The sequence below is a fragment of the Clupea harengus genome, chromosome 15 (genome assembly GCF_900700415.2).
Source record: "Clupea harengus chromosome 15, Ch_v2.0.2, whole genome shotgun sequence".
NCBI classification, from domain to species: Eukaryota; Metazoa; Chordata; class Actinopteri; order Clupeiformes; family Clupeidae; genus Clupea; species Clupea harengus.
This window is the reverse complement of record NC_045166.1, coordinates 24401681-24423615: the sequence shown is the minus strand read 5'-3', so window position 1 is coordinate 24423615 and position 21935 is coordinate 24401681. Positions and strand designations below refer to the sequence as shown.

The window sequence follows — 21935 nt, the reverse complement described above, 5'->3', positions numbered from 1 at the left end:
CAATCAGAGCTGGGGAATAATCTCCTGGCTTAGAATAATCAATTTCAATCTACTCTTCTGTTTGATGTACGTCAGCCAAGAGCCCATCTCTATAATCACCCTTTACGTTCTTCTTTTTTTCTCTGAAGGCTATGGACGATAGCCTAGAGAGCCCTGAAGTAGAGGAGAGATGAGACCATGTTTGGTGGCAGGTACAAAAACGGATATTCATTATCACTGTGGATCATTTCTGGAATCAATGGCGAGGCTAAATGGCAATGATTGCACTGGGGGGCGAGAGAGAGAGAGAGAGAGAGAGAGAGAGAGAGAGCTCCATATGGAACCTGGTGAGGTGACTGAAGTTCAAGATCAGCATCAAGTGAGGAATCTAATTGAAGGCCAAATCGGTCCGCCTCATCAGCTAGCCATTTAGGAGGTATCGAAAGATGCACAGAGCCAGCGTTTTGGCAATGCCGAAAACCTCTAAATGAGAACCAGACATTTCGAACGGCTCTGACGATTTCAGGCTTCAGTTTGCGGAGTAGTTAATAGAATCGATAACAAGAGGGAGTCTTAAATCATCTGAAGAATGTGTCATTAAAAATGATAAGCCTTGAATGGGATGTCATTTATGTAGTTCTAATTGTGACTCCGATCAGAAAGGTCAGCTGGGTTGTACCCTCAGCTGGCGCTAAATTAGCTTGCAGGTAACATTCGCTCAATCCGGCTGGGGAATACACAGCCGGCCCACACAACGCCCTTCATCTTTTGTGCATCGCCATGACGCGCTCGCCTGATGAAAAGAAGAAAGGGAGAAAATGAAAAGTGCTGAGAGTGCAGGGCCACACCGGAGGCATTGGTGTCGTACACGTCTAAGGTCACAGTCACCAGCGTGGTGAGCGGCAGGTGCGCAGATGGAAGCTTTGCGGGCTAATCGTCCAATTGACGCCTCATTTGTCATTGACGCCACCCCCCCCCGCCCCCCACCCCACTTCTCTCTCTCTGGCACAGTCTTCTACGCATTCAGAGCAAAGCCCCCCGGACGAAGGTCAGGGGTTGAAAGGTCGCCGGAGGAAGAGATAATGAGAGATAGAGAGTGACAGTGGCGGAGAGGGCATGACAAAAAGAGGATGAAATGAAGGAAGGAGAAGGAGCAAGAAGGAGGAGGTGGAGGAATGACAACCTTGATAAGAGTTTGTTAGCCTTTGGCGTCTGTCCTGCCCTCCATGTGCTCTGCCCTCCCTCTGTCATTTTATCGGTCTCATCTCACTGCTTTGATTGTGCTCACACACACACACACACACACACACACACACACACACACACACACACACACACACACACACACACACACACACACACACACACACACACACACACACACACACACACACACACACACAGCACCCCCAGACACCTGCAGTGTTGACTACTCTCTTGCCTGCCGAGGCAACCGCCCCACACCCCCCACTAATTGTTTTAACGCATTTGATTGGATAAATCCACACAACAATTTCATCTGGAGGGAAAAGAGCAAACATCCGCTTGGAAGCCAATCCCTTCCACAGCCCTGGGCGAGAGAGAGAGAGAGAGAGAGAGAGAGAGAGAGACTCATCCCCAATTCCGATGGCAAGAACAGAGGGATCTCCTCTGGGATCTTGCCTCAATGGGGGGGGAACAAAGCCGTCCGGAAATCTTGGGCAACACTGTCAAGCATTTAGGTCATCTCCTCTCCCCAGCGGCACGATATCAGATGATGGCATGTTTACATTTTTCTGAGGAAGTCACTCAGTAGTGAAGCATTATGGATGAAGTAGCCCATCAACAATTTATGACTGTGTCTACAAATACAACTGATAAAAGAAAACTGCACGAGTGGAGGGGAAAAAAAAATAAAAAATAGAAGACTAACAAGGCTTTCATATTTTTGACTGTGTGTATAAACTTCTACAAGAAAATGTAGGGCCACAACTCTAGCACAATACTGGCCAGTGAAATATTCCATAATCCCATGACGGCGAGGAAATACTTTTAAATTCCCTTTGACATGCCGGATCATTCTACTCTTCCATATAATGTAATGCAAGAGCTACATTTCTCTGGAAGTTTGCCTCCATGATACTGAGGAGAGACCAGCCCCCCAGTCTTACTCCACAAGACCAACAAAACAAGAGGGTAACGGGCATACTGTCCAGCACTTGTGTCAGACGGGATTACGGCTGGAGTAAGTGGACCAGGGGGTCACACCAGCGGCCCGGGAGCCAAGATGTCTGCCCAAGCCTGCCCAGCTCCCTTCGCCTCTCCAAGCCGATACGACGGGAGGAAGTAATAAGGCCGGCGCTCCCAAATGACACCTAATCCCTCGACGTGTTGGCTCTTATTTACAGACTAAGATGTCTAAGCTTGTTCCCTTTACGCCACAGGCGAGGAAAAGTGAGGGGAAGAAGGAGGGGGTTGTGGGTAGGTGGGTGGGTGAGTGGCTGGCTGGCTGGCTGGCTGGCTGGCTTCGTCATGTCTTTATTAGTGGAAGCACACAGACACGTCCACCCCCACGCCATGCCATTTTGGGAGGCCGTGCGGAGGACGGATTCAAAATGTCGTCCGGCAGGCGAGGAATCTGGGCTGGTGAGTCACTCAGTGGAGGGCGCGCGCTTCTGGACGCTGACCAATGATTGGCTGCTCAGACGAACAAACTCAAAACTCGCCTCTCTGTTTAAACTGTGAGAACACAGCCGTGGCCTAAAATGATCAGCTCAGGCCTTATGAGGTCTGATAGGGGAGAGTGTTAAAGGGCCACTCTGAAGAAAATCACTGACCTGAACATAATCAAATGTTCCCTCTCTTTTGTCTTGCGAAAAAAAAAATCTTAATAAGCCACCAGTGATGTGTTTAACCTCGACGAACTCAACCTCCATAACTGTCCCATTTCTTAGGCTGAGGCTACGCTTGAGTGAGGAGAAGTGCAATTTCCTTTTCAGCCACCAGAGGCAACCTTCCATAATGAAAACCGCCTGTGTGACCGTGGCCTCGAAAAACACCTGTGGTTTCTCCAGTTTGGCCTGCGCCTGACACACTCACTCTTGCGCAAGTGAAAAAAAAAGAAAGAACAGGCCAAAACAACCCTGCAAAACCAGGCACAGATAACATTTCACTCTTTATTCTGTGAACACATTCAATTCTGCAAAAGTCCAGATCTCACTCAAAAGCTGACACCTCGTGTAAACAACAAGGAAGTATCCAATTATACTGGGTTTTGTCAGGTGACGGCCAATCAGACGAGCCGCTCAGCTGCGGCTCTGACAGAAGGCAGAGGGCTCTAATAAAGCTAACCTCGAGTTAAAATCATAACCAGCGCAATCAGCCACTTAAAATTCATCAGCGCGAGCACAAGACATGGGGTGGACCCCGAACAAGCTGAATCATTCATTCTTCCCAATTAGTCCGGGAACAGGCCATGCCTTTCATTAGCGGTACAGTGAACAGGCAGCAAAATGCTAATGAATCTGCACCAGAATCTCTCTGGGTGGGTGGGGGCTTGGGGGCACACAGACACAACTTCACATATTCAAAAGGAGCTTTTGAGAAGAGGAAGACAAGCAAGTGTAGAGATGGTGTCAGAAGTAGGGAGAGTAAGGAAAGACAGACAGACACAGACAGACAGACAGACAGACAGACAGACAGACAGACAGACAGAGACAGGAAGAGACAGACAGACAGACAGACAAAGAAAAACCAGACAGATGAGTCATTTACAGCCAAGAACTCCACACCCTCATCGCACACCAGGCATGTCTCCAGTAACACTGAGAGAGAGAGAAACACACACACACACACACACACACACACACACACACACACACACACACATCAAATGCTCCATCTGACCACAGTAAATGAGGAGAACCATCCCAAACACACGCAGTGCAGCCTCCATTCACTGCCTGCTGCAGATGAAAGCTATCATTCTCCTGCCCTGGTGCTGCTTTTTTTCATGCCTCTCAGAGATGCAACTCACAGTGTCAACCTACCCACTCCACTGGGGAACCCTTCTCAATGTCCGAGGGCTAAGGAAGTGTGTGTGTGTGTGTGTGCGTGTGTGCGTGTGTGTGTTTGCGTGCGTGTGTTTGCGTGCGTGAGAGTGCTTGCGTGCGTGAGAGTGCTGTATGTTTGAGAAAGTAAGTGAGTAAGATGGACAAATGAAGAGAAGGAATAAAATGAAAGACAAAGTACAAAGGGTTTATGTGCATACTTGTGTTTGCATGCATGCTTGTATATGAAAGTGTGTGTGTGTGTGTGTGTGTGTGTGTGTGTGTGGACATTTGTCATGCCAGCTTCAGATGGCCTGGCTGATGCACACCACGGTCAGCCCTCTAGATCAGGGGCCAGCGCTGATCAACACCACGGTCAGGTCCGTGTGCACTGAGGCACGCTAGACTGCTCCTCTAGTCTCCCATCTGCACTAAAGTAAAATAGCCCCCTCCTCCTCCTCCTCCTCCTCCTCCTCCTCCTCCTCCTCTTCTCCCTTACCCACAATACACCTAGGCCCTGCGGAGTCACTCAGTGGAAAAGGAGCCCAGTACTTTCAGTGAGGAGTAATCAGAGCACAGCGAAAATATGAGGGAGAAATTTCCATGGAGTTGGAAAGTATTGCATGGCCAAACAGCTGGGACTTTTAGGGCAGGTTTGCAAAAGTGCTGTTAAGGTTGGATTAGAATGTCTGCTTTTTAATGCATGACTGAAATGTATAAAACTACCGACTGGTTGTTGTCAGGGGTAGTCTGATCATTTCAGTGCAGTCTGGATACAATGTCTCCCATTATCAAAAATCACTCGATACATTTGATCACTTAATTTAATATTTTCAGTCATTAGTCTTGATTATCTCGGATTTATTTCCTTCAAGAAACTCAAAACACTCAAATATATGCCCATTATGCAAATACTGTCATAACTATTCATGGCCATTTCATCATCTAGCTTTTTTTATGTTTTAGCCACTGCCAAGCTCTATTATGCTGTGGAAATGTTACACTGACTCAATAGGTGCATGAAATGGCAGATGTTAGTAATTATACTTCAGCTGTTGTTTGGGGAACTAATGCCTTCCAAATAAGGCTGTAGTCCATTTAGTAACTATTTTTGGTATGCATACTTTCTGCATGAAGTAGGTAAACGACTCAACATAAACGGGGCTTTTTCTGTTTAATACACCTGGGCCTGAGGTCAAAATGTTAAGTTTGAATGTTTACGGTTTCATGAAGCTTGTCTTGACCTGTTCAGATGTGTGCTTGTAGCATCTTACATTCACCTATCTGGGGAAATAAAGCCCTATTTCGTTCTCTCTCTCACACACACACACACACACACACACACACACACACACATGGAAAATAACCATAATCCCTACTTAATCAATCATGCCCTGATCTGACATTTCCTTTGTTCCTTTCTTTTTCGAAAAACTCTTTCTCCAGCATTACTCTTACGGCCACAAGAACAACATGACTAATTTGCTTGCTGAGCCGCATTTGTCTGGATTCGCCTTTAAAAAAATATCGAGTAACTCCGCTGACATTTAGAAAACTATGCCTGCATCTGCATCCCAGTATGTTAAACTACTATCAATCTGACATTTCAGGGCTACAAGTAATTGCATTGAACACCATCCTATTTATTGGCTCAGATGTCTAACATAATTAGCTTTATTCCTGCCATATGATATGGCCTGGTGGTCTTTGTATTCTTCATGTTTCTTGGGATTGTAATTGCCGCAAGGAAAGAACAAAAAGATGAAACCATAATGTGTTCCAGCCTCGAGGTCACACATCCCATCATCTTGTTCCACGTCAACATACATAGAAATCAATAAATCTTGCAAAAAGCATGACGATACAATAAGATGCTATCAGAGAATAGTCCAGGCACTTCAAAATAAGGTCAATAGTCTCTTCACGGAAAAATTAAATCAAAAGCTTAGTTGCCATGGTAGGAGGGGGGCGCAAACGTTTATATTTCCCTAAGTGCTTATCACTTTCAACTTCAATTAAGACTATGGATCTCATGAGTTGAAAAAAAAAACATGAATCTTTAGCAAACACATCAAGAGTCACTGGTCTGCTAAAAAACCCTGCAGACATCTGAAATACCTCAGAAACACACAAAAACTGTTAAAGTGGTTGAGAAGGTGTAAGCTACCTGATACTCATTGGGCCAGAAGGTGCTGATGGCAAGCTCGGCCCGGAGCCACTCTTTGCCCGTGTAGCTCGTCACGTTCCAGATGGGGTTGGCCAGAGGGCCTTTGTTGACCTTCACGAGGATGTTGAGAGTGCCGGGACTGGAGCCATCTTGGCTGTACAGTAAGTAGTTGAAGTCGATGCAGTGCGTGTCATTTTCCTTCATGACCGGCAGCTGGAGGCGAGACTTCTCCCCGACATCGTGCTGAGATGAGTCCACCATCATGTAGGAACCTGGAGGAGGAACAAAAGGGAGAATTTCATTTTTTTAACAGCCGAGACAAGCCCATCACTCAACAACATTAGAACTCTTTTCAGCCTACAAGAACATGTTTGAAACAAACAAATGACAACTCAATCAATCAATCAAAGGCTTGGGTATTGATCAAGCCAAAGGGGGCTCAGAAGTTAGATCACTTCTGTCATTCTGTGACAGCATTAGCACGCTACACTGTGTCCTGGGTAAACAGTACCTTGGCATCCAACAGCAGTGGGTCTGGGAACACATGCTGTGATACCTTTTCACACGGAACATACATTCTTCTGGACTATGGGAGAGACAGAAGGCCATGTTGCTCGGTGGTCAGCTGACGGGGCCAGGTTCTAAACCGACGTCGTTTTTGCCACTAGAGATTATGAACGTATGAGGAGAGAATGGTGGATCAGAGCACATCGTGCGTACGTGCCTGCCAGCCCTGAAGGAAGAGGACATCAGGCCCGGCCGCAGACAGATTTCACGAGCATTTGTCATGACTGTGGTGCATCTGTTCACTATTTTCTGCCCTGGCACGGCAATCGGGGGGGGGGGACACTCTGGGTAATGCTCAAACTGCACAGCTCAGAGGAACCATTGCAATACACTTACAACCCAGCACACCCATGGACTAATATTTTATTGGAAATTTCTGCGGCTGCTGAGGTTTGTGGGAGTTTAAAAAAAAAAAAAAAAAAAAAAACACTGACTTAATGATTTGCAGACAAGAAGCAGATCCTACGCATTTCTAGTAGTGTGGTCCTCTTGCCAGCCTGCATATCTATCTGACAAAAAGAACCAGAGGGAAACCAAACACAAAAGGGCATTTGCTTTTGCAAACAGTACCCGAGTTCAAATGAACAGTGCCTCCTGTGAAGCTTTGCCTCGCTACCAAATGGCCAAACAGCAATATGGATTAACTACACTTGAGTTTACATATGTTTACTTTGCATGTTTTATTCAAAACGGTATAGGGGAGAGGTATGCATAAGACTAGCCAATCGGAGTGCACTCAGACTGAATCTATAACTCTGGTGTCCTTAGTATCCTGATCTTCCACCTTAAAAGCACACTTTAGAACCAAAAGCAGTTGGCTTGTTGTGGTAGTGCGGTGTATGTCAGAACCCTAGGAGAGGGCTTGCAGCCAATGTGGAGAACACACCACACCCCTCTCCTTGTCATGACTCCTCAACACAGTATGTATTTCATCGAGGAACAAAACAAACAAAAGGCACGGTAGAAAGATTTGTTTTGGATGCATTAGTTCCTCAGTAGAGCAAAAGATAATCATGCTGCCAGCAGAGGGAGAGAAAGAAAGAAAAGAAGAAAAAAAACACACAAAAACAAAACCAAGGCAAGCCATGCAAGAAAGCACACCACAGCCAAAACATGCTGGCAATTCCATCACATACATGCAATCACTTATTTATTTGTTCATTTCTAATTCCTGCCAGGCTCATGCAAAGTTTTATTTGCTGTGTTTAGCAAATGCACTCTCTTTTCCATCTTGCATTATTAAATCGTTACTTTTGGGAGGACATTATAGGGGGTGCTAATAATAAACAGGATATCAATTAAACAGACTGATTCCTTTCATGAATTAAAGAATACCTGACATTAATGAAAAAAAAAAAAAAAAAAAAAAAAAAAAAACACACACACTTGCCAGGTTTTAATTATTTGTTTCTACATGCACACAACTAATGACATGTTTTGGAGGAGGGAAAAAACACTCCAATTATATGTGCCAAGACTTATCAGGATCGGATATCAGTCAAAAAGCTAAGCTCAAGAGATACGATTTTAATCTCAGCGTGAAATTCACTCTTATGACGGGCCATAAAACTCCATTGACGCAAACAAACCAGCACTTGTGAACACAAAAACACACCCAGCGTAACTCCAAACACTGCTGGTTACACCCAAAACCTGCACTGACATGACTGACCAACCCACCCCCTAACTACCCCCCAACTACCCCCTGGGACTAGGACAGATTTACCCCCCGTGGGCACGCATTCAAAACGCTGTTGGGTAAACATCCGTTTAGCACCCATTTCCCGCACAGTCAAAAGGCCATAGGGCAGCAATAATATGGCCATATAAAATAACCAGATGGCGATGGCCTGTATCATGTTACTCTCCCCCTCCCCAAAAAAGCCTTTGTGGGACTCCACGCAAATTAAAAGGCTCAGTTGAGTAACACTGAACAAGTGTTATTTTCCACCAGGGCAGCATCTGTGGTAAATGTTTGGGTTGCAGCTGAACAAGCAGTGTTGAACTAGTTCGATATGTTTAGCCTTCTCCCGTCTGTCTTTAGGCACAGACAGGGCTACACGCGAAAAGGCTCTGCAGATGCCATTAATGACCTCACAGTCGCAACTCCTCACAGACACAAAGGAATGGCATTACAAGAGCCAGCTGGGAAGCCACCAAGCTACCACAGCGAGTGCTAGTTCAGCATGAGTGTATATTACAAACGTCCACTTGCCTCAGAGGGAAGAAAAAAAAGACAAGAGACAGAGAAAAAAAAAAGAGAGAGAGAGAGAGAGAGAGAGAGAGAGAATGAGAGGAAAGGGAGAGAGAGAGAGAAACCATGTAATTTTTGGTTTAGTGAAAACCCAAATGTTGAGCCGCGTACAACATCACAAAACCACAAAGTACTGGCTGTGCAACACGTCTTGGAAACCACTGTGTCCTGTGGTCAAGTATCTGATCCTTTTACTGGCCAAATGGGACTGGCTTGGAATCTGCAATCACGCCCTCGGCCCACTCCTAAGGGCACACTAACTACCAGCCTGCGCTATCTGTTACCATCAGCCTCATGAAAGATAAAGTCCATTGAAATCAGACACCCTCAAAAGTGCTCGGCTCATTCTCTCTACTCTTCATCTCTTTGCCGTGGCTGTAAACAATTCCCTCTTAGTAGACAATTGCATTGATTGCTTGATCATTATTTAATACCCACAGCCGCCTGAAATAGATTTCAGGCAAGACCAAGACACCCTGTCTGACTGCGCTCTCAGCTCAGACAGTATGATATATTACTGGAGTATTACGCTCAAGTCTATGCAACTGTGATTCTTTAAGAAGTCACTGATTAAAGAAAATTGTTTGTCAGTTCTGTGCTCGAGGTTCACAAAGGCTGGGGAAGAGGATGATGATGACATGGCAGCTTTGTCAGACACTGTGCTGCAGTTTTTTGGAGAGGAAAAAAAAAAATGAGCAAAGCATACAGCACATCATCTAGGTGTCAAAAAAGCAGAATTTCTGTTTATCACCATTTCTCTCTCTGTGTCTGTTTTTCTCTCTCTCGCTCTCACACACACACACACACACACACACACACACACACACACACACACACACACACACACACACACACACACACACACACACACACACACACACACACACACACACACACACACACACACACACACACACACACACACACACACACACACACACACGCGCTCAATGGGAAAAAAAGAAAGAGCATTAATGTCAGAGAGATGGGATTGCAGAGAGAGGGAGTGAGAGAATGAGAGATCCTCCATACGTTAAGGAAAGACTGAATGGCCTAATGGATACACACTCGGCCCATACTGTACGTGGGCTTCAGTGTTTATTTGATGTGCCGGGATTATTCTAATGCCATGATTGGCAATGCTGGGTAATCAAGCACTGAGACTAATTACTGTGGAACTGAGCTGCCGAGCTGGCAGAGGGGACAAAAGAAAGCTCTAGAAGCTTGTGACGGAACACCTTACAGAGAGAACGAGAGAGGGTGAGGAAGTGTGTGTGTGTGTGAGAGAAAAACAGACACACAGAGAGAGAGAGAGAGAGAGAGAGAGAGAGAGAGAGAGAGAGAGAGAGAGAGAGAGAGAGAGACACTGATCAAGAGGAGGGAGGATGGCCATTTACTCTTCTCATGATGCTAAGCCTGAAACATGCACTGACCCACTTTGGGAGGATTCAAGCAACACAAGGACAATAAACCAGTTATATTTATTATTCTTATTTATTACCCTCCTCAACTATTAATCAAACAGAGCAGATGTCTGAGGCAGAGGATGTACTTGAATGTGCAAGCAAGCAGCAATGTACATTACATGCAAACATGAACCATATGGAGAGGATATGACAGTCCTTACCACTGAAAAACATTCAATTGGTTCACAGAAATGATTGTACACAAATGGAGGTACTTGGCTTGTTTAAGAGTAAGACCTGGCCAAACCAACTCCAAGCATTGGGGCCAAGCAGCCAACACACCCCTTTGAAATAGCATGACTGATTGTACTAACCAGACCTTCAAAACGGCCAATACAAAAAACACAAAGGCAATGACTGCACAGAAAATAAGAGCAGCGTATGAAGGATACCCTTCAAGCCCTAATCAATGTCTGCCTTCCCCCTTTCAGCTGTTCTCCATCTCATGGCAAAGCTCATAGCCTATTCACGAGGCTTAAATACAGACTTCCTCAGCCAGAGTGGAATCATTGTTGCCTTTGCATTACTGTTAATGGTGCCATTTGGGCTCAGACAGTGAAAGCCATTCGGAGTCTCTCTCCCCTGCAGAGCGCAACTGTTATTCAAACCGAAAGCATCTTGAAAAGTCATTGGAGGGTAAAGTCAGCCCACTCTGTCATGTAACAGAAAATAGTGAGAACTGCTGGATGCCACCCACCCCCCACCCCCCTGATGGACTTTCCACTCGTGTTTTCGGATGTGTGCTTTTATCCAAAGGACATCAAGCTAATACTCATGTCCATCCAACATGTGGATTCCCTGTCATTATCTGGGCCATACAGCATCTCACAGGCTGACTTTATTCAGCCATTGTTATGCATTGTGACAGACCAATCCCTCACTCAAAAAAAAAAAAAAATACATTTAAATTATGCTTGCATGGGTTTCGCAACATTTTACAATGACAATTTCCTCCCTTCTTTTCTGGAAGCACCATAGGGCCCGAGCTGGGAGAAGATGCTTGTCACACACAGACGGCTTCACAAGATGGCTGTTGGGGGGGGGAAGATAAATGTCGGTGAACAAGATGGCTGTCACTCACCCACCAGGCCCTGTGCGGAGAGAGCAGGATACGCCTAATTATGCAACCTACCAGGAGACAGCAACACCACTCATCTCTACGCCAAGGAGGGTGGCATGAGGTGGGAAAAGGGCCAGGGAAAAAAATCACATTCATTTCCCTCACGTCAGTCTATTAAGGCCTGTGTCATTTTTTTTTACAGTCGAGCGACTGGTGGGGGAAACCATAGATATATATGACCGGGGCAAGATGGCCGCCATGTGCGGACGTTCGACTCCGTTGGCCGGCAACGCGGACGAGACATCTAGTCTTTATATATATCTATGGGGGCGTCTTCCTCGTTCATTTACTAAACTGAGCCGCATTAGGGAGAGGTTTCAGCTGATGGTCGAGAGGAATCGATCCTGTGTGTGAGGGGGGACAAGTGGGTTCGGGAGTGAGACCAGATCACTTTAAACCTCAAGGCCACCAAAACCCAGCCGAGAGAGAGAGACTCCCATCCAATTGGCCATCTTCGGCCAATTTCATCTGGGGAGTGACAGACAGGCGCAAAGCTTCACAGCACGGTTAAATTGCAGGCCTGTGAAAAAATGTCAATAAGAAAGAAGAGCATTTGGGCAGTATGTGATAAAGGGTATGGCATGCAGCCTTAAAGTGCTTTTGAGTTCATGTCCGCTCCCTTATCCATCCAAGTTGAATTCCCTTGTGTGATATGGCAAAGAGGAGTGTGGGTAACCCTCATTCCAAGTTGCAGGGAAGAGTCTGACTAAAAAGCTGGAGAACATCAAAACAGCCACTCCAGGTGATTCCAGTCAAACAACGTGGGAGAATCTGCTGTCTAACCACACAGACTCCTTAAGGCAAATGTTTCCTCTTTGTTTACATTCAACTGAATGGCCCTGCATTGGCCGCACGTTGGGATGTAAATTGTAGTTTAAAAATGGGATTGCCGTACTTCGTTTTGGAAATCCATTCGGTTGTTTCAAAGTTCTTGAAAGAGAATACCCATGTTCAGCTTTTTGGAGCTGCTCTGATGGCAAGCCCAAGACTGTAAAAGAGTGTGATGTCATTTTACAGCATAGGGTGGAGCGACTGTCATAAAACAAGGTGAAACTGCAGTGAATAGTGCTAGTGGCTTGTGAGCAGGGAGGAAGTAAAAAGGAATGTTTGCTCTTTCAGCACAATCCACTGAGTCACAGGCAAGAGAGGGGGGGGGGGGGGGTGCATTAGTTATTTCCTTACGCATTTCTCTTGTCCTCAGCAATGTTTACCTCCAAAGTAAGGTAGGTAACAAAGCACTCCTAACGACTATAGCAGTCAACAGACTGCTGTGTGCCTTGTGTTTCCCACAAAGCCATCTGTTGTGACTTGTTACCTTTTCAACTGACAGCAAATTAACAAGGAATGCTCTCTAAATCAACGCTTAGTGCATGCGGGTACGCTTGACACCATCTCGCCAACTCTCAATTTCCCCCTTGAGAAAAAAGTGGCCAGTTCCAACTTGCAGAAGGTGACTTTCTTGAATAATGACAAATCGCACCCAGGCTCTAAGGCTGCCTGGGAAAGTTAAAACTCCCAGTAATCACTCCAGGCTCATTTGCAAACGGTCTAATGGGACACAACCTTGTTCAAACAAAGTGCTGATGACCTTTTTTCCTTCCTTTCGCATGATTAATTACCTAATATCTTATTAATTGTGAAAATTTGGTCGAAAGTGAAATCTTTTAATTTCTTACGCATATCATCCTGTCTGAAAAACAGGTGATTAAGCTTGGCTTACGGTGAATAATGAAGGTCGCCCAGGCGGGTTCCGTCCTCTTCCTCATAGCTCTGGCTGCCCTGATCTTATTTGAAAAAAGTTGAATTGTACTATGGATGACGGTTCCAAAGACCAAAATAGCTAAGTGCTTTTTTTCTCTCCCCCATCCTCACCCAGCACAAAGCCATGGCCAATGAAAGCTTAAACAAGGGTGTTCTTTAACTACAGCTCGGAACTGGGGGACTCAGGACAGCATTGTGATATTAACCAAAACAAAGGAGGCAATGAGTCTGGAGATTAATACTCTCATACCTACCCATTGTCTCACGCCCGCCTCTCCTCTGAAACAAATGGCTTCGCCAGCCGCCTGATAAGCCAAGTCTCCACACTCCATTTAGCCTCGGCATTAACATTCCGTTGACTTATCTTCAAACGCTTACAAAAGTATGCCAAACAAAGAGCCAACTAAATCAAGTTCTTTCTTTCCATTAGTGGGCAAGGCTTGCTTGTCCTTCTTTCCTATCCTTACATGACCTTGCTCACTGAACCTCACTGGACAGATAACAAATCTATTGTTTTATATATCACATTAAGACAAGGAGTCTGCAGATGTTTGTCCTTTTTTTTGCTTTGTGTGAGAAGCTTTTTTTTTTTTTTGGTGATGAGCTTGTGCTGGGACTGCTTTCCTTACCTTGGGGAAGCTCGGGGGAGAGGTAAGGGACCTCCTGGGCGCTGACGTGTGTCCAGTCGAAGTCATCGTAAGGGTCCTGCTGGTAGTCACACTGTGCAGGGCCATCATCGAAGGTGCAGCCACCTACGGGGACAGACAGGGAGGAAGAAGATGACAAACAATCATTAGGAAAGCCCAGCATGGCTGTAACTCATTACGGCGAGTCTGTATTTCACACTGTCAAGGCTGGTCGGCATTAATTGACTGTTGTTGAGAAGCGCCCAATTACCGTAACAGGGGTGAATAAGTGAGTAAAATGGCCACCCACGCCCCCCAACTCCTCTCCTCTCCTCTCCTCCCCCCTTTCTTTTTCTCGCTCCGCATTAACTCCATTCCACTCCTGTCCTGGGAGGCAGGCAGTAGGTTCAGGATTGGCTAATACAGTGTGTGTGTGAAGAACTGACAAGTGTGGGGGCTGAAGGAGGCTGTGGGAGCACTCTGTCACCACCAAGCTTCTGTATGTGTCTGCATGCATGTGTGTATGTGTACGTGTACGTGTACGTATGTGTGTGTGTGTGTGTGTGTGTGTGTGTGTGTGTGTCTCTGTCTGTGAGCACACAAGCTTGCCTAGGTTTCAGGCATAACTCGCAGCCAGTCATCTATGAGATGGGTGCAAAAACAAAAGCCTTCCCAGAGTACACCCCCCCCCCCCCCCACATCACACCCTCCAGCTCATCTCCCTCGCTCCCTTCCTCCCTTTCCCTCTCTCCCTCCCTCCCTCCCTCCCTCCCTCCCTCCCTCCCTCCCACCATCCCCACCGCCCCCTCAGCTTCCCCCTGCCTGGAGAACTGCATGTCAGGCCCAGGAGCGCAGAGGAGAGACAGCACTCTAATGACTTTGACACTGGTGGCTGATTCTCATCCCTGTCTTCACCTGGGGTCACTGGCAAGGCTGTGGGTGGGAGATATGCCACTCCTGACTGTTCCCAGAAAGTTAGGCAAGGGGGAAGTGGAGAACAGAAAGGAAAGAAAAAGAAAAGAAAAGAAAAGAGCCCCCATCAGGACACCTGAACCCTACCCAGGAAAGTGACACAAAAGTTTCAGTGTCTTGAGTCTGTGTCAAAACCTGGACAGACAAAAAAAATTCAAATAAAACTCTTTCAAAAACTGCAAAAGCCTTTGCAATGCCGCACAAGGCAGGCACGTGGGGGGTTAGCGCGAGCTGCGGGGTGGAAATTGGAAATGTGCTTCAAGGTGAGGGACATCAAAGATTCCAGGCCGTGCGGCATTGCCGCGGTGTAAAATAATTTAACATGAGCGCGTCGCTGACCTGGACCAAGTCCGTCAGTGACCCTCACTCCTCAGCTCATTACGGTGAGATGGTTTTTCACACCTACAGAAAGGTCACACCATCTCCTCCGCTCAACCACTGACCTTTAAAGCCTTTGAGTGATGTCAAACAGAAAAATCACAATTTGCATTTTAATGCAGACAAAAGCTAAGGTGCTAATTACTTCCACCCAGCAGAACACTGGAAATAAGGGGGGTGGGGGTGGAAATTTATTTTAATTCCCAACAGTCTGGAAGACATGCCCAACCCCAGTCTCAACCTCAAAAGAGTGGAATCTGAAATGCTGGAGAGAACACAAGAGGACCTTCAAGTTAAAATGCCCCCGTGTATACATCCTCCGATGCGCCAGCCTCCATCGACCCTTTCATGTGCTGAAATTAAGAAAGGAGGGGTTTTTAAAAGACTGGGCCACGAGGGTGGCGGGGATTCATCGCAGAAGAGGAAACAAATCAAAGTTGGATGCCGAGCCCCAGAGGCTACATCCCCTTGCGAGCAACACCTCCGGGCCGACGCGGGAATTTGCCACTGACTGTGAGGAAAATCATATTACTGGCTGATTCAAAATTAATAACTTCTGTCATCTTAGCTCAGTTTAATCTTCCAATTTAAAGGTGATGACTCAACATAGCCCCTGCTTTTTGTGGTTTTTCCCCCCCCTCTCCCTCCACAGCCATCTCAGATCAAATGAATGCAAATGCGAAAGCCTGGCAGCACAGCATTTCTGCAGTTTGTAACGAGATTCCTTACATTTCTCCGGCTCAATCCCGCTCGTTTCTTTTTTCCCCCCCCTTCACTCTTGTAAATCTGGAAAATGCTACATCGTGGCGACTAAAGGGGTCCTGTCATCTCCAAGTCTGCTTACGAAACGAGTTCAAAGCCTGTCTTCGTCACCGAGCCAAAGCTGCGTGAAAACTAGCAACAGTGGGCTCTGAGCAGGTCGTGAGGCTCACTGCAGCTTCAGAAAGGGCACCTAATCTAATCGGAGAGAAGAAGCCACTTTGAGCCGTTGTCATCCATGTTCGCTACGTTCATCTTTTTAATCCAGTGGAATGGTTTAGCGGCACAGCCATACCATTTCTGCCGATTTGTCCGATTGTCGGTATTAATAACGCAAAGTACGGTCTAGCGTATGTGTGCGCATTACTGTGTGGGTGCTGCTTACATAGCTTGACGCTACAAGTTACTTTTGATGATTCTACTAATATTATGGTTTTTCTCACAACACACAGTAAATGACGGATACCATGGCTCAATGCAAGACCTCTCATGCCTTCATACTTTACCACATGGCAACTAAGTTGATGAGTGCAATCACATGTGTCTCTGGATGGATCTCGTCCGAGAGGAAACTGTATCTTATAATTGACCATTATTCCAGAAGAGACTGTATAATTGACCAATTTTGAGTGCATTGGCACTTCTGGGTTCATGAGGCTATATATCTCTGAATGTGTGTCTATGAAACAGTTTGTCCATTCCACCCACTCTTGTCTCAGCCCAACCAGGCACCTCTTCACTATGTTCTGCCAGTACACACACACACAAACAGCAAACGTTGCCAAAACTCACATTCTCACACAAACACCATCTGACAGTCTCCAGCACATCGGGAGAGTACAGCCCTAACTGGATTCTTTCCTCTTGCTATCTCTCCTTCTCTGCATCTTTTTTTCTCTCTCTCTCCCTCCCTTTTTCATATTTCACAAATATGTCACCTCAGAGGAAGGGGAGAGAGAGAGTTTAGATCAAATAATTGCAGGCTGACTCACTTTCCCAACCATGTAATCCAACAGAAAACATTGGATTTTCTCAGTGTAATAACAGGGATCTTTAATTAAAAATGAATACACATACTACAGCTCCCCCCCCAACCCTCTCCGTGAACACATGCGCTAGCCCGTTTCCAAAGCCACAAAACACTGAACCTCCTGGTATCACATCATTTAGAAAAGACGTCTACGGCACTTTCTAATCTGCGAGCGGCAATTATTATGTGCACGTGGTAAAAAAACGTAGGAAACGGTGTGCTGGCAGAAAATTCGCCCAAACGTAGCAAATCTTCCTTCCTCCTCATCATCATAAATGAACATCCATTAGCGACGGGTCACCTTGCAGAGAGTGTCGTTGCTTGTGCGGGCATACATCACAGGACACTAGCGAAGTTGTGACTGTATTAATAGCCAGATAACAACTCGCGGCAATTCCAGATGGACAAGAAATGAGTAATAAATTCACAGGCTGCCTGCAAGGACACCACCGACAAAATGATTTGCATACTAATCTAAAGGACTTGAATTTGGAACTCTGCTAATGAAATAATGGCCCGCGCTTCATTTGCATAATAAAATAATTATTGTGGCTGATAAACCTCAAGGGCAAAGCAATGTTCACATCCCCTGATAAAAGTGGGTTAACCGTTCTATCACAATGCATACATAACACATCCTCCTCACGCTACTCTATTTGTTTTAGGGATGTGTGTGTGTGTGTGTGTGAGAGAGAGAGTGAGATAGTGAGAGAAGTGAGAGAGAGAAGTGAGAGAGAGAGATAGATAGAGAGAGAAAGAGATAGAGGAATGAGTTTGATTCAGAGGGGTACACTAGAGATAGAGTGACTAGGGTGAGAAAGAAAGCTCGGCTGGCAGGGCAGTGCATGTTAAAAAGTCGTTTTGTAGTCCCCTTTTGTAAGTCTGACAAAAAGGTTATGGTTCACATAGTGGTATTAGATACAAATTCCTTAGCTCTGACTTAGAATATAAGTTTGGGAAACTTCTGTTTATAACTTTTGCTTTGCAGAAGTTTTTGTTTTTCACTCACACCATATCTTTAAAATCCATTTGGAGTAAAGCCAACTAACTGCATACAGTTTGGAGATAATATCTTGAAAATATGAGTAATGATCCAATTAAAGATAAGGAAAACCAAAATCAGTCTGTAATTTTCAATAATTGTCAAAATGACGCCCCCTCCCCCTTTTTTTTTGGGTTGAGGATCACTGCTAAGAAGAGTCACATAGATTAAGAGCACTTCAGTCTCCATCCTCTTACTGTGAGTGCAGATAAACAAAAAAAAAAGTACCCAACCCCTGCATTATTCAGAAAACGAGGTCAACAAACACCCATTCAACTCAATACAATCCATGTTTGTCCTCCTCCTCCTCCTCCAACCCCCAACCTTCAACCCCCACACCCCCAATTCTGATGGTTCCAAACGATTTAAATGCCTGTAAGGAGTGAATGATTCATTGTCCAGGTCAGACTTTCGGAAGTTTTCCATCAGTTCGGCCCATTAACAACCAAAAAAAAATAAAATCACTCACAACCATATCTCTTGCCTCCACTTAGAGACCATCAAGACGAGGACAGATCTTTAATCAATGTCAGCTCTTTGCCCCCATTTTACAGCGACAGAGGGCATGGAGGTCAGAAAAGGGGCGGGGTAAATGGGTGCGGGGTACGGTGAAATTATGTAGAAGTAATACAAGGTGACATTTCACTGTCTCCACCAACACTACATCCCTTGCTTACTTTACATTCGCTGGGCAGCCATCACGCTCCACTGCGCTCCCTCTCTCTCTCGGTTGTGCTCCCGTCAAAAAGCCTGTCCCAGATAAAAGCACGGGTGCACACCTCCATTTTGTTAAACAAGAGCACAGAAACACACCGCCAAGGATTCGGTGACAGTGCCATTACCAAGAGGGCAGACACTCGCACGTTCAGAAACGACGACAAAAAAAAAAAAAGAAAACGAAAAGATTAAGATGAAGACAGGCAATTAAAACCGTTAAGTGTAATGAGATTCTTCAAGCTCTTGTCACAATGCTTTCCCCTCTTTCCAATTCCCTCACATCCCTTCCTTCCTTCCTTCCTTTCTTCTTCCATCTTTTTAGCCTCTGGTCCTATGACAGGTTGCCGCAGGGACTGCTCGGAAGCATTGCTACCCATTTTAGCTGAATACGCATCTTTCTTTTTCGCTAAAAGCAACTTGTCAACGATTTGCATGCTAATTACAAAGGGCTTATTTTCTATTCTTGACCACGTCTTATTTGCTCGCCTTGCTTCTCCTCTCTCTCTAAGAGACAGAAACATTCTCTCTGACACTTGTAGTACATTCTGAAGGTGACTAGAGTCATTTCCGCTTGCCTTGAGGTAACTGATAATCTCAGACAGTCTTGTCTCACGTCTATCTGCTGGCTGGTAACACAGGAAATGCTTTCCCGTGATAGGGTTTCCGAAATCAACAGACCAAAGCAGATCTGTATATTAAAGCAAAACCAACCGGCTATGTAGCCCAAAGCGGTGGGATTACAGGGTATTGTCAAGGCCTCACAGGCTGACTATCCATTTAGAGCCAGAGGATCTTCAGTGTATGGTGAGGGTTTGATTGTTGGGTGAGGATACCAAACAGTCACTTAAAAGCATCCTTGATCCCCTTAGGTGGAAACGGAAATACTCTAAAAAGTGTTCTAGTATCTCTGATGCATTTCAATTCAGTAATCTGTAGTCAGCCAGGTGTGTATGTGTGTTATCCTGTACGCTTTAGTGACACTTTTGCAAGGGTTTCAGTGCTGATTATACACTTAGCTAGCTATCCGCAGCTGCAGAAATAGGGCACGCCTGCACATTACGCTACATGCAGGAATATTCATCAGTCAATGCTTTCATTCTGCTACTAGGCAAATTTGCTGTGCAGCAATGTTTCATCTCTTTACCATCATATTCACAACATGTCACATCCAAGCTTGATTTGGCAACCACCAGGAAGAGGGCACAACAAATTCAACAGTCCAAGTGTGGTTACTGGCCACGCCCTTTTCTGTTGTTGTAAAAACAGAAAGTTAATCCGTCCTGCTAAACCTAAGTCCCAACTTTGTTTGACTGGAGTAGGTTGTAAGTGAAGACAGTCAGAGAGTTCATAACTTGAACGTGTTAACCACCATGCCTCTCTTCAAGACCTCAGCACTAGGAAGATTCCAAGAGCAACAGAGGGAAAATAAGCAAGTGAAAATGGAAACCCTGGGTTCCGCTCACTCCTCAAACTCAGCTGAACTGAAGAATGCTTTTCTGCCCCAGAAACAGCTGTGCCGTGGAAAGAGAGACACTGCTTCCCCATGTGTCATGATTTAAGAGTTTTATCAGGGTTTTGAAAATGTCCGTGGCCTGGGAGAAACATTTCCAGACCACATGATCTCACTTGCTGCAGCCTCAGGAAAACGCAACCAGCACAAAGAAACCAGCTCTGTGGCTCTTGGCCTTACAATGTTTAAATGTGGATGAACTCCACATGTATGATTTACTGAGGCCGTCCATTCCCAGGTAGTTGTAGTTGGATCTGGCCCTGGTCTGGGGTGAATCGGCATTGAAATCAGGGACAGTCTGATCCAGAATTAGCCGTTATCTGAGTGTCTACCAGCATCTGAACAGGACTAGACTCTACCCTATACTCGAGATCAGCACTGAATCATGGACATATCTGATCCAGAAGCAGCCATTATCTCAGAGCAGGTTCTCAATTCGAGCCACGCCCTTCACACGGCATGGCACAGCACACCACACCCTCTTGAAAGGATATGGTTGACCTACAATCCTCACACAAAGCAGAAGGGATAATGTCCCTTTTCAAAAAATGCACTCCTCAAACCTTCCTCTGCCTGCTAGGAGTATGATGATGATGATTATTATCCTTTCAGGTTGTGTGATGTTGCCTACAAAGCTTTGCTGACATTGTCGTCTGCTTAAACCATCCCACTTTAACACTTCCAAAGTGCTGTGCTATGCGCCACAAGAACAAAAGGACCCACATGAAGTGTGTAATTACAGAGAAAGTGTAGGTTGGTAACAGTTCCTTTAATGCGCAACATGCGTCCTCCTCTCCTCCTCACTTTTGGGTGTTTCAACACACTGATGTGACTGTGACTAGGTTCCTTGTAAATGTCTTTGTTGTGTGGCTTACATATAGAGACAAAGTGATGCAAATTGTACAGAAACTGAACGAGAGCAGCCATACCCACCATCAAATAACAATAATCAAACTGAAGCAGACGTCTTTTTTTTACAAAATGGGAGTCAGAGTGACTCATCATGTGCCCGTCATCGGACTCCATTCCTGAGAAATCTTGTGAAAGCTTCCAGGGTGGAGGACCGGGGGGGGGGGTAATGAAGTGCTGCTCTCACTGGTCCTGGACTAGATCCACATTCTACCGGCTACTTTAGCAGCCCATCCTGGCTGACACCATATTTGAAATAGCTTAGGTGTGTGGAGGGATTGCAAACAATCAAGTGTGGTCCGAAATCTGCTGAGTTTGAGAAGCCAGCGGAGCGCTACATTGAGCTATGCTATCTGTCTTTTCTCTAATCCTTACTTGGCTCTGTATTTGCCAGAGCTTGGGACAGGATGTTAGTGTGAAACACTTTCAAAATCCCAATAAAATGTCATCTACTTTTGGCGGCTATTGAGGTTAAGTGGACCAGTAAATAACCAAGAGGTGAATTTGAGGCCAACTCAAATTATGGTCAAAACTACAGTGAAGAGCCTCTCAATCTATAATCACCCCAGTTAATCTAAGAAGTCAAGTACCCAATTACTTTGTTGGGTGCAAGAAATTCCGATGTAATTCCCTGATTTTCGGGCCTGTGG

At 45.5% G+C, this 21935-nt stretch overlaps 1 protein-coding gene across 12 annotated transcripts in view; it reads right to left on the bottom strand.

Annotated features, from left to right (window-relative positions):
• The window catches only part of ptprk (protein tyrosine phosphatase receptor type K), a 196381-nt gene that overhangs the window by 84901 nt on the left and 89545 nt on the right, over nucleotides 1–21935 (bottom strand). For all 12 annotated transcript variants that reach the window (XM_031581318.2, XM_031581317.2, XM_031581322.2 and 9 more), the window contains 2 exons: nucleotides 13972–14094; nucleotides 6175–6446 (listed from right to left, as the gene is read on the bottom strand). In XM_031581318.2, the coding sequence (XP_031437178.1) occupies nucleotides 6175–6446; nucleotides 13972–14094 (395 nt within the window). The remainder of the gene's footprint in view (nucleotides 1–6174; nucleotides 6447–13971; nucleotides 14095–21935) is intronic.